This window comes from Sturnira hondurensis, unplaced genomic scaffold (assembly GCF_014824575.4).
Source record: "Sturnira hondurensis isolate 20B ecotype Veracruz unplaced genomic scaffold, ASM1482457v3 Scaffold0016663, whole genome shotgun sequence".
Lineage (NCBI taxonomy): Eukaryota > Metazoa > Chordata > Mammalia > Chiroptera > Phyllostomidae > Sturnira > Sturnira hondurensis.
The window spans coordinates 4,716,505-4,728,925 of NW_028089294.1; the positions used below are offsets into that span (position 1 = coordinate 4,716,505).

Consider the following 12,421-nt stretch of genomic DNA (forward strand, 5'->3'; position numbering starts at 1 on the left):
TGGAAGCTCTGGAAGCTCTCTGACTGTCCATGGGATTCAGCTGTGAGGGTTACTGCAGGGTGGTTTAAATTTGGCTGCCTTTTAATTTATTTATTTTTTAGTAACCTCCACTGTTAGTACCTTTAAATCTTTCCTGTAGGGTTGGTGGGATCCTTAAGCATATAAGGACTCTTCTCATCTTTTGTGTAGAGGATATAAGTTTGATTGCCAGCATTTTAGGAACCAAGTATCTGGAAAACAGGAAGTATGTAAACTTTCCCTTAGTTTTATGTTTCAAGTCTAGTTTCCAGTCCTCATCCCTGCTTGGTATTCTCCAGTTCCAAAAATCCTATTTACTTTCTTCAGAAATAAGCCTTCATCTTTTTGGCAGTGAGGGAGCGGTACTCCTTCATTCAAGGACGCTTAACCTGACAACTCTGGGGAGCCGACTACTACTGCGGTTGTTCCTCTGTCTTAGCTCCGGTTTTACTTCCACTCCTGGAAGTACCACCACAGCCTGGCCCTCTTGGTGCAGTCTCCAGTTTCAGCTAGGTTACTTCTTTCTTTCTTCACAACTGGCTTAGTTGTTTTTGTTTTTGTTTTTTTAATCCTCACCTGAGGACGTGGTTCTTCAAAATTAATTTGAGAGAGAGAGGAAGGGAGAGAAAGAAAGGGATGAGGGAGAAGACATTGATCTATGGCCTCCTGTAAGCACTTGAGACCGGCATTGAACCTGCAGCCCTTTGGTGCATGGGACGTTGCTCCAGCCATCCAAGCCACTGGACAGAGCACAACTGGCTTGGGGTTTGTTTGCTTGTTTGTTTTTTTATCCTCACTGGAGGACATGCTTATTGATTTTAAAGAGGGGAAGGAAAAAGAGGAGAGAGAGAGAGAGAAACATTGATGGGTCTCAGGACTTGAACCTGAGACCTTTCAGTTAACTGGACCATGCTGTAACCAACTGAGCCACACCAGCTAGGACCACGTGACTTAGGTTTTAGCTTAGTATTCCACTAAGTCAGGTCTGAGTTCTTCTGCCTCCCAGCTTCACAATTTCATTGCTGTCTTTTCCACTTTATTTAATTTTATTTTTATGGAATTAAAAGCCCCTTACTGCAGTTGAGTGAGATTTCAGAACAGAAGAGAAACAAATGCTTATATTCAGACTTTCATCTTTAAGTGGAAGTCCTTTATATGAATCATTCAGAGATAAGCTTGGAGCAGGTGAGACTAGATTCTTGGCCTAATTTATGACTGTTGTTTTTCATCAGTGTTTGCTGTAAAAAGTTCTTTGAGAATCTGATGAATATTTTGAACCCCCTTTGAGAGGGAAAAATGTACACAATACATTCCTGCAGTATTGTGTGCATATTTTATATTTTAGAATTTGTATTCTGCCCACTGAAATGTTTCTCCCTATTTTGTCAGTCATTCTTCAAGACAGACAGTGCCTGGCATCAGGAAGAGGCATTGAGTTCATTACATAGAAAGTGACACTGAACTTTCCCAAAAGATAGCCATGCCAAATTAGTGACTCCAAAAAGCAAAAAAAGTGAAATGTAAATTTGGTAAATAATAAAAATGTGACAAGCAAGCTTAGTTTTGTTTAAAGGTAAGTTTCAATAGAAGACTGGTTTGAATAAAAGGTTAAAATTGAAACGTGGCTCCATATGACATAAGTACATACATTTAGAGTGTTATAAATATTAACATTTCATATAAGGCTTTTCATAAAGTATTATATGTAGTTATTGTTTTGTGTGAGACAGACACTTCCAGGCTTTTAGAAAGATGATACATAGTTTCTTTGATGGAGAAGTTTGTAAGATTTTATATAAGAGGACATGCTTGACTTGGGCCTTTTTCTCCCCTAATTTCTCTCCTCTTTCAGGGACTCTATCCTTGTGACTACCACCCTCAGTACTGACTTATGGAGGTCAGAGCATTTAGCTTACTCTTCAATGTCCTCTCTAGAACATGGGCATGAGGCTTTTCCCCCTTAACTTGACGTAATGGAGATAAAAGTTAAGAACTTTTAAACTTCATTAAAGAGAGAAAATCCAAAGGGAAGTAAACACTGGACACAGTAACCAAAGGCATAATCTAGTCTCTGCCTTGTCTTCTGGGAAGCGCAGCTGCTGCTTTGGAGTGTCACTCCTGGGTTGCTGCCATGTGGACACCATGTTAGTGGCATCCATTAACCTGCATCTCATTCCTGGATGCTGGTCTCCCTGGAAGACTTTCCCTGAGAGATTGAGGCTTTTCTGTGGTCACGAGGGCACGAGTTGTTTTTTTGCCTGAAGCTTTCTTTTTTCAGTATAATACAAGAGTGTCTGCTTCATTCATGGAATCTACTTCAGTTCTGGGGAAGATAGGGTCTTCTAGCCATGTAACTATCAAATTTATTGGAGGGGGAGGTGTTGCTTTTTAAATGTGTCTCAAACTAATTTAAAAATATCTTTTGGCGTTTATTCAGTACTTGTTTTTGGCACTGCGATAAAGAAACATAAATTACTATTTTGGAAAATAGTAGGGCCATTAATTATGCAACGTAGCATGTGCTAAGTGATAAATGGGTGGAAAAGAAGTGTCAGTGAAGTTTAGTGGTGGGGGCAGGCAAAGGATTTCTGGAGAAGTTAAGATCCAAATCTGCAGAGGTAGAGTCTAGTTAGGGAGGGAGGGCACCATTTAAAAATAGTTCAGGGTCCGGATTATGGCAGACAAAATAGTCCTGCTTTTGATTTTAGGCTATATGATAATCAGTTACCACAAATGTTTAGTATAATATTTTTTTCACTCTTAAATTTATAACTCACTTGTTTGAAAAAATGAAGCTATATTCTTTGTTGACCTGTTAAGTGTTTCGCACTGTGCTATCAGTTACCTTTTCTTTGCTTTTTTATTTATCATTTTTAGAGAAAGGAAAGGAAAGGGTGAGGGTGGGGGGGAGAGGCAGGCAGGCAGGCAGACAGACACTGAGATCGAGAGAGAAGCTTTCATTGGTTGTTCCACTTAATTTCATGCATTCATTGGTTGATTCCCATGTTACCAGCACAAAGTTCTAACCAACTTAGTAACCGGGCCAGGGCCTTGTTTTCTTTATAAATGTGAAGTATAGTTGTGCTTGATAGTAAATTGAGGACAGCTTTTTGAAGTGTGTCCCTGCAGTTATTGAGAACCAATCAGCCAGTCTGCTAGAAAAAGCAAGGGACCTAGAACTTTAAAGTCAAAGGAAATTTTTTTAAGCTTAAGATACTTTTTCTTGTTCTTTGTCAGAAAGTTGTGTCATTAAAATAGATTATTAACTAAATGCACTATATTTAGTATTTTTAAGAATAGTAGAATTTTATCCATTGAATCTTACTGGGGTGTTGTATAATTGGAGATTAATTAGCCTTTTTTATTTTCCAGCAACTATGAATCCAAGTCTTTAGATGCATGAATTTCTTATTCCTTAGGTATTTTTTTAAAGATTTTACTTATTTATCTTTAGAGGGGAAGGGAAGGAGAGAGGGAGAGAAATATCAATGTATGGTTGCCTCTTGTGTGTCCCCCGCCAGGAACTGGTCTGCAACCCAGGCATATGCCCTAACTGGGAATCGAACCGCGATCGTGTGGTTCGCAGGCCCACGCCCAATCCACTGAGCTATACCAGCCAGGGCTTCCTTAGGTATTTTTAAGGGGCAAGAGGAAAAAGTGTCTGTGGTATGGACCCATTTGACTTAAGGAGGAGAAGTGATTTCCTGTGAATTAAAAGGTTTAGAGAAGTGAATATGAAATTGTTTTGCAGTCGTTTTAATTGTATGTTGATGAGCGGTGTTACTACTTTTTGTATATGTGCACTTGCGTGTATTTGACCTTTTTTTGAACATTGTAGCAGTATATTGGTTTGAGTGCTTGAACAGACTTAAAAATTGCTTTTAACTGAAATTTGACTTGTTACATGTGAAGGTTGCCCCACCTCCACCCTCATCCCCTTTCAGGTTCTGTTTGTAAGCAAACTCAGAGGTGGGTTAGTGTTTTATGTGGAGGCTTATTCTAGGAAAAAAGATACCAACTATATATACAAGTCTAAATTCTGGGCTCTAGAACTCTTCTGAATTGGTTCTTCTTGAAAAGCACAGTTCTCAGTTGGGTTAGCTGCTTGCTCAGGCAGGAAGGGGATTTAGTTCCCAAATCCATGACTCTAAGGTAAGTAGATAATGGACATCTCAGAAGGAAATAAATGTTTGTTATTCTTAGGATTTCAGTGCTTCTGCTGCCCCTTGAAATGCTGTGCACACACACCACCCAAATTAATTGGGCTCCTATTCTCTGTGGGTCAATGCTCGCTAATGCCCATATTCTCAGACTCGTAAAAACTTTGAGGCCCACAGACTTGTATAGACCAGTGATCTCTAAAGTGGGCTTGCAGGACCATCCATTAGTATTAATAACTTAAAAGTTAGAACCTCTGTTTATTGTCTTTCATCTTGAAAAAGGCAAATAACGTTTGGTACAGTGAGTGACACTGGCTTCCCCACATTGTTAGTGTGTCACATGGGCTGGTGAGCGTGCCTCAGGAAGGGTAGAGTTTGTTCACTTACTTGTGTACGATACTGTTGTGGCACATTGAGGTTTATGTGTGATGACATTGATTTCCATACGATCAAAATTTAACCAAAATGTCTTAAAAAACGAGAAAGAGCTAAAAGACTCATACCCCCCAAAATCAGATTATGAGTATAATAAAGCACATAGAAGCACACAACATAAAAAATGTTAGAACTAATCCCAGTGTAAGTTCTTATGTTGTAGAAACTGATGTAGTCAGATCTGAAATATCAACCTCTGGGGAAAAATCTGATCTTATCAAAGAGGATTATTTGAAATATAGTTCTGTATTTACTCTTGTTAAAACTGTACCTTGCCTAAGTGTACAATGTGACTTGACATATGTAGCATGAAATGATATTAGCAAGACATTTAAAAAATGCATTCTGATGATAAAAACTTACCCATATGAGTTTTTCCCACAGATATTTGACTAAGTCATATAATATTCAATACAGTACTTTATAAAATTATATTCAACTTAATTAGAAATATGTGCAAGACCTTTTGAGGTTTCTTGTTGAGTAGTAAAAGACAGAATTATTACCACTGGGGGAACACTTGTTTTTCCTGCCTTGGTCAAAATGACTGATATAATACATGTAATGTATGACAGAAAATTAAAATTCCTTTGAAACACGAGTGGTAGACATTGCTAATAGGAAGACATTAGTGTCAGAACAGTAACACATTGTGAAATATTTGCTTTCAGCTTGATTAAAATACGGCTGTTTATAACATACCTTCCCCTTACTATTTGCTAAGCTGTGTTTCAGTGATACTGGTTTTTTTGGTGGGGAGGAGTGAATAGTAAAAACAAATAGATGCTAGAAAAATGTATGTTCTCAGCATAAATGGCTTCTTTAACTACTGTGATAAAGACAACTTTTTTTTTTTTGAGACGGTCTTTTATGGAATAAGAACCATAGTCGCTTAAGGAGAAAATCCTCACTGTGTCACTCAGGCAAATTACTGCTGCAAAGAAATTGAACCAGGAGTTTACAGAGAGCTGTTCAAGTGTCATTAATGTAGTTTTAGTTAATTTTATAAAAACAAGACCTTTCAAATATTGTGTTATTTACAGTGTTCATAAATGAGATGAGAAGTGACCAAAAAAGTACATTTTAGCATTTACGGGTTTGTTGATTCTCTCATAGCAAAAAATTGTTTGCTTTTGAAGAGTTATGGAACTTAAGAGTTGCTAATTCTTTCTTGGCTGGTGTGGCTCAGTGTATTGAGCGCCAGCCTCTGAACCAAAGGGTCATGGGTTCAATTCCCAGTCAGAGCACATGCCTGTGTTTTGGGCCAGGTCCCCAGTAGGGGGCATGCGATAGGCAAGCACACAAATTGAGGTTTCTCTCCCTCTCTTTCTTCTTCCCTTCCCTTCTCTCTAAAAATTAATGTTTAAGTTTAAAAAGAGTTGCTAATTCCTCAGCAGTATGCAAATATTTTGGATAAAAAAAAACACACACTTTCACATACACTTTTAATCTTTTCACTTAAGATAAATGTTACTTTTTAAGAAAGGAGTTATTTTAAAGAAAGTGGAGTTAGCCAAAAAAAAAAAAAAAAGGAAAAAAAGAAAACCATTTGGAAANTTCCCTTCTCTCTAAAAATTAATGTTTAAGTTTAAAAAGAGTTGCTAATTCCTCAGCAGTATGCAAATATTTTGGATAAAAAAAAAACACACACCTTCACATACACTTTTAATCTTTTCACTTAAGATAAATGTTACTTTTTAAGAAAGGAGTTATTTTAAAGAAAGTGGAGTTAGCCAAAAAAAAAAAAAAAAAAGGAAAAAAAGAAAACCATTTGGAAAATAACTGGAAATGGTTTTGTGATTTTTGTTGGGAAGAAAGATTATTTAAGCCCTGGCCTGTGTGGCTCCGTTCTGAGCATCACCATATAAACAGAAAGGTCACGGGTTTGATTCCTGGTTGGGGCGCATAGAAGAGAAGCAACAGATTGGTATTTCTCTCCCTCTCTCCTTCTCTTCCTCTGTCTCTAAAATCAATAAGCATGTCCTCATCTATATTAATTAATATGTATAGTTAAATACGTAGGAATGTAGGTATATTCCTAAATATACCTAAGTGTGATGTGATGGACATGGGTGTTTATTTTATTACTATTTAGTTAAATGTATACATTGTACATACACATGTGTATGATATTTTATGGTATTTTAAAAATTAAATCATGATGGGACAACCCCAATTTTAAAATGAGACCAATTTGGATTTTTAAAAAATATGTCAATTTGCAAAAGAACGTAGTCCCTTAAACATCCTGCTGGTGACCTAAACTCAGTCAGTGAGATACTCATTCCCTGGATTTTGAATCTTGATCAAGTAACTTGGTGGAGAGGAAACAGAAAGGTCGGAATCACTGCTGCGTGAGCAGCGTCCAGCAAGTAAGGCTGCTGGTGTAACTTTGACAGTGTTTGGCTGCCCAGCCTCAGGGGTTTTGTCTCCTTGACCTGATGGTTTTCCTCACCAGCCTTCTAGGCCCTCTCTGATTCTGAGCATTCTCCGTAGTGCTATTGAAGACCCCTTCCCGCCTTTCTTCATTACCAGATTAAAAACAAACTTGAAAAGAGAAATTTCTAAATGAGGAGTTCTTAGGAATTTCGAACCTATTTGTTGAAATGTAAAAAAGCAGCACCTTAATTTCAAGGATATCAAGATGATGGAAAGGACAAAAGATTTTTTTCATAATTGGTAGATGGGATTGAAAAATGATTTGATAAATGTAGTTGGCAATTTAGATTCATTTGTATTTAGGTATCTTTGCAAGTCTCTTTCAGGTGAAATAGCTATTAAAAACAAGAATCTAAATTAAAATGTACTTAGAACTATGCTTTTAAATCATTTATCACTATTAAATGAGCATGTTCAAAAGTAAGTGTATTCGGTCATATTGTTCTCAATATAAAATAAAAGTTTGTATTACATGTGAATGAAAAGTAATTTTTATATATTTAAAAAATCTTACCCTTTCAAAAAAATTTGTATTTTATATACAATTTATTGGTGCAGTGTTACACATGAAAAATTGTTAAATTTCTATCATGTTTAAATATTCTACATACAGGGTGGTTCATCAGGGTTTTACAAGTAGCGATATATAATTGTATTGTAAAGTTAGGTAATAATCATAGCTGAAAATACCTCACAAAGACACCTAGATCCAAATGAAAGTAATTGATCTAGACTAGATTGTCTCAAAATATGATTCTTGAGTCTCCAGCATGCTTTTTTGAAGGTTCAATCCAAGATCCGGGGCGGAGGGAATCTTTGGGTGTGGGGATGAGGCTATGGAATCTTCATTTTCAGCAAATAATAACAGCACACATTTAATGGCGTATATTACTGTGTTTCAAGTACTGTTCTATGCACTGTACATAACTTACTCTTCACTGCAGCTGCGTGAAGTAGAGGTGCTATTGTTATTATTCCCCCTTGACAGGGAAGGGGTTCAGGGTGCAACTGAGACTAGAAACTTACTCAAGGTCACACACCTAGTGAGTGATAGGGCTGGGATTATATGTAGGAAACATACTAGGGCGTGGATGTAGTGCTTTGGAGAACCACTACTCTAGTCCAAGCCATTTGAAATTGGGAAAGCTTTCTTCTAAAATAATAGTGCGCTTGGTAGGGAGCGTGATGCATCATAGTACTTTACAGTTGTATGTCTGGGTTTTAAGTCTTTGTCAGCCAGCATTGAGTAAAAGGTGTCCTGATGCCACTTCATGGGTTGTAAAACTCAGCAATATGTATTCTTTAGCACATCAAAAAACTTATATTTGGTTTTAACAGATTCCCAAGTAATGGATTTCAGTCAATTCAAGTATAAGGTTTTCAACTTTATATATAGTATAAACTTGATAAAACCAAATATTTATAGAATGGAGATTTTATGTTTTAATTGAATTTTGGGGTTGGCTTCAGAATCACAAGTGGGTGGGAATCTTGATTACAGTAACTGCTTTTGGAAGCCTTTGTAAAACATACTGACATACTTTTTTATTGAACTATTGTACTATTCTGAATTGTCTTATACAGGGTCCAGCACAAATAACGCCCCTTTTTATTACAAAATCTTTCATCACAAAATCATAAATGAATAACTGTAACTTAACAATATCACAATCAAGCACACCATATGATGTTTTAGGTGAACTGTTCAAATTAAAACTATAAATTATTACATCCATATTATTACCTACCAACCACACTCAAGCAGGTGGGTGTTAGTTCTGCTGGACCCTGTATATTGAATCCTAAAATTATCATAAAGTTGGGTTTAAAAAAAAAAAAGCTTAACCAGCTTTTATTTCTTGGTTTTCCTTTCTCCTAGAACCAGGGTTCTCAATTTGCTGCAATATGAAGCATCAGGCTTTTAAAAATACTGATATTTGGGTCCCACCCCCAGAGATTTCTGATTTAATTGGTCGGACGATTGTAATGTGCTAGGACTGGGAATCTGTTGTTGTAGATAAAGGCTGTGCAGGGAGTTTTTTTTTCCTGTTGTTCTAGTAAATTCAGATAATGCTGAAAAATACACTTGGATAGGAGTTACTAGAGAATAGAGGGGATATTATAGATGAATTTTCTATCAGAATTAAATATATAATACATATATATATGTTTTTCTTTCAGATTCATTACAAACATGGGTGCATTTTTGGATAAACCCAAAACTGAGAAACATAATGCGCACGGTGCTGGGAATGGTTTACGGTATGGCCTGAGCAGCATGCAGGGGTGGAGAGTGGAAATGGAAGATGCACACACGGCTGTCGTAGGTATCCCTCAAGGCTTGGAAGACTGGTCGTTCTTTGCAGTTTATGATGGTCATGCTGGATCCCGAGTGGCAAATTACTGCTCGACACATTTACTAGAACACATCACTAATAATGAAGACTTCAGAGCAGCTGGAAAATCAGGATCTGCTCTCGAGCCTTCAGTGGAAAATGTCAAGAATGGTATCAGAACTGGCTTTTTGAAAATTGATGAATATATGCGTAACTTTTCAGACCTCAGAAACGGAATGGACAGAAGCGGTTCAACTGCAGTGGGAGTTATGATTTCACCTAAGCATGTCTACTTTATCAACTGTGGTGACTCACGTGCTGTTCTGTATAGGAATGGACAAGTCTGCTTTTCTACCCAGGATCACAAACCTTGCAATCCAAGGGAGAAGGAGCGAATCCAAAATGCAGGAGGCAGCGTAATGATACAGCGTGTTAATGGTTCATTAGCAGTGTCTCGTGCTCTGGGGGACTATGATTACAAGTGTGTTGATGGCAAGGGCCCAACAGAACAACTGGTTTCTCCAGAGCCTGAGGTTTATGAACTTTTAAGAGCAGAAGAGGATGAATTCATCATCTTGGCTTGTGATGGGATCTGGGATGTTATGAGTAATGAGGAGCTCTGTGAATTTGTTAAATCTAGGCTTGAGGTATCTGATGACCTGGAAAATGTGTGCAATTGGGTGGTGGACACTTGTTTACATAAGGTATGTAAGTCTTTTTGTTGTCATTGAAATGCCCTGATAATATTGAAAAGACATGGTAAGTAAAATGAAGCAAACTTAAATTTTTGAAATGTTTAATATTTTCATTAGAGAAGACCTATATATTTTTAAATTATTTTCTTCACCAGAATGAAACTTCTTTTTTTTTCTTCCATTTTTGTTTGCCTCAACCTTCTAATATGAAAATTAGGTTGAATAAATTTCCTTGGTATTTGTTTTTTTTAAGTACTTTATGGCTCATTTCTATAGCAGAGCTTTTATACAAATGACTTTTTAATTCAAGTTCTGAACATTGGCAATAGCTCTTAAGCCTGTGTATGAAGCAGTTTGATAGAATGTATATAGTGTAATTCAGTACTAGCTATACAAAAGATCAGGTGCCACATAAAATATTGGAAGATACACCAGAAACCTAAGTTAGGTAAAGTTTTGTGATTTAATTTTGAGCCCCCTAACAGGTAAGGCAAAAACAAGTGTGAGTTGTATGTTTGTTATTGTCTAGTAAAAGACACTTTCTCCTAGCAGTAAAATCTGAAAGGAGTTTCCGGGCGACTCTTACGTAAGCACTATACAACATACTGGTTAACAGCACACTTTAGATGATGTCAAAATTCTTTTCATATACTTACATGTTTTTATCATCACTGATTTTTTAAAAATGCCTGTGGATTTATATTTATATTTGTAAAATTCTATGAATCTTAACTTGATAAGGTAATAGGAAAAAGAAATCCAGACGGGTAATTAGCAACTCCCTTTGATGTCTTTAAAATATTTAGTAGCTCTAAGTAGGGTTTTTAAGTTCTATATTATAATCAGTTAAAATATAAATGATCTATTCAGCATGTGGAATATGCAGGTGTTCTATGATTCTGATAAAAAAGATATCATAAGGCAAAACTGAATTTTTGATTACATGAATAGTGGTATTGGCTTGTTTATTCTGTCCACAGTAGAACCATTCTGTTTCCCCACCATGTAAGTTGCTGTAGAAGATGTAGGCATAGCCAAAAAGTTTCTTAGAAGGATCTCTGAGTCTGTGGTAATGCCCAGGTTTTTGTGAAGTATCTACTTAGTTTCTATAGAAAGGGAAGAGTCAACTTCAAAAAGAAAAATATTATGGGCTATTATTTCTAGCCACAGCTTTTTGTTTCTAGAAGGATTTTTAGTGTTGGTGCCTCTAGCTCTTCTGATTTTTTAAGCACATGGATTTTTTAAATTGTTCTGGATGAGTTAAGTGTAGAGTATCGGTTGTCAGTGATTGAGTAGTCAGTGGCTCTAAAAATGTCCTTATTTTGAACTCAAATGGAGAGATTCTGACCTACAGCTTTTTGAGACAAAAGCAAGCAAATGTTTTTTGCCTGACTAGCAACTAAAAATAGGATTTTCCTCGGTTATAAAAATAATAGATGCTTCTTACTGCACAAACCCAAATAATACAAAAATATCAAAAAGCAAAATTTTGAAAAAAAAGCAAAATTTTGCTAAAGTTGGCCAATTATATTGTTGTGTTGTATATCTTTCCAGTCCACCTGCCTCTGTCTATATTTTTAATAAAAATGAGCTCATTGTACTTGCTATTTTACAATCTACTTTTTTATTCAACAATATATTGTAGAGAAATCCCTATGTTTATAAGTATTGATCTAAATCATTTTTCATGGTTGCACAGCATTCTTTTAATGTCATGTAGCTTTGAGTGAATAACCAAAAATCTATGAGATCCGTACGTTGAAGGAAATGAGTTTGTATTTTGGATAAACTGCTCTCTTCCTTCCATTTGCAAGGATGTTAGTTTTTAGGAATTTTGACCCCACTCTTCTGAATATGGGGTGTAAATGATTCTGGGGACATAATTCACTTGATAACTTTTACTTTAAAGTATTTCAATATGCCAGTTGATTGTTTGAAGAGATTCTAGACAGAGTTCTAGACAGAGTTCTAGAATCTAGACATATCCTAGACAGATATTCTAGACATATTCATATTCTAGACAGAGTTCTAGAATCTCAGAAATCATAAATGATGGTAATATTTCCAAGAGGTTGGAATACATGATTTAATTTTAGTGGAAGTTGGCCATCCCAGCTCCTTTGAATGAACCTGCATTCTGATGGAAACGAGTTTTGAGAAGCTTAGTTAGCTGTTTTGTGTTGAGACACAACAGACTTATGAACAACTCTATGTCAGCTGTAGAGGTTAAGCAAACCTTAACCATTCCTATTTTTCTAACTACATAATTTTGTCACTCCACTTGTATGTGTTGTAAAACCAGGGGTTAGCAATTTTATAAACAATTGGAGTAAAATAG

At 36.3% G+C, this 12,421-nt stretch overlaps 1 protein-coding gene across 2 annotated transcripts in view; it reads left to right on the forward strand.

The window, feature by feature from the left end:
* PPM1B (protein phosphatase, Mg2+/Mn2+ dependent 1B) overlaps positions 1-12,421 on the forward strand; it is a 60,889-nt gene that overhangs the window by 27,210 nt on the left and 21,258 nt on the right. For both annotated transcript variants that reach the window (XM_037066500.1, XM_037066502.1), the window contains exon 2: positions 9,234-10,092. In XM_037066500.1, coding sequence (XP_036922395.1) covers positions 9,247-10,092 — 846 coding nt within the window. In that variant the 5' untranslated portion in view covers positions 9,234-9,246. The remainder of the gene's footprint in view (positions 1-9,233; positions 10,093-12,421) is intronic.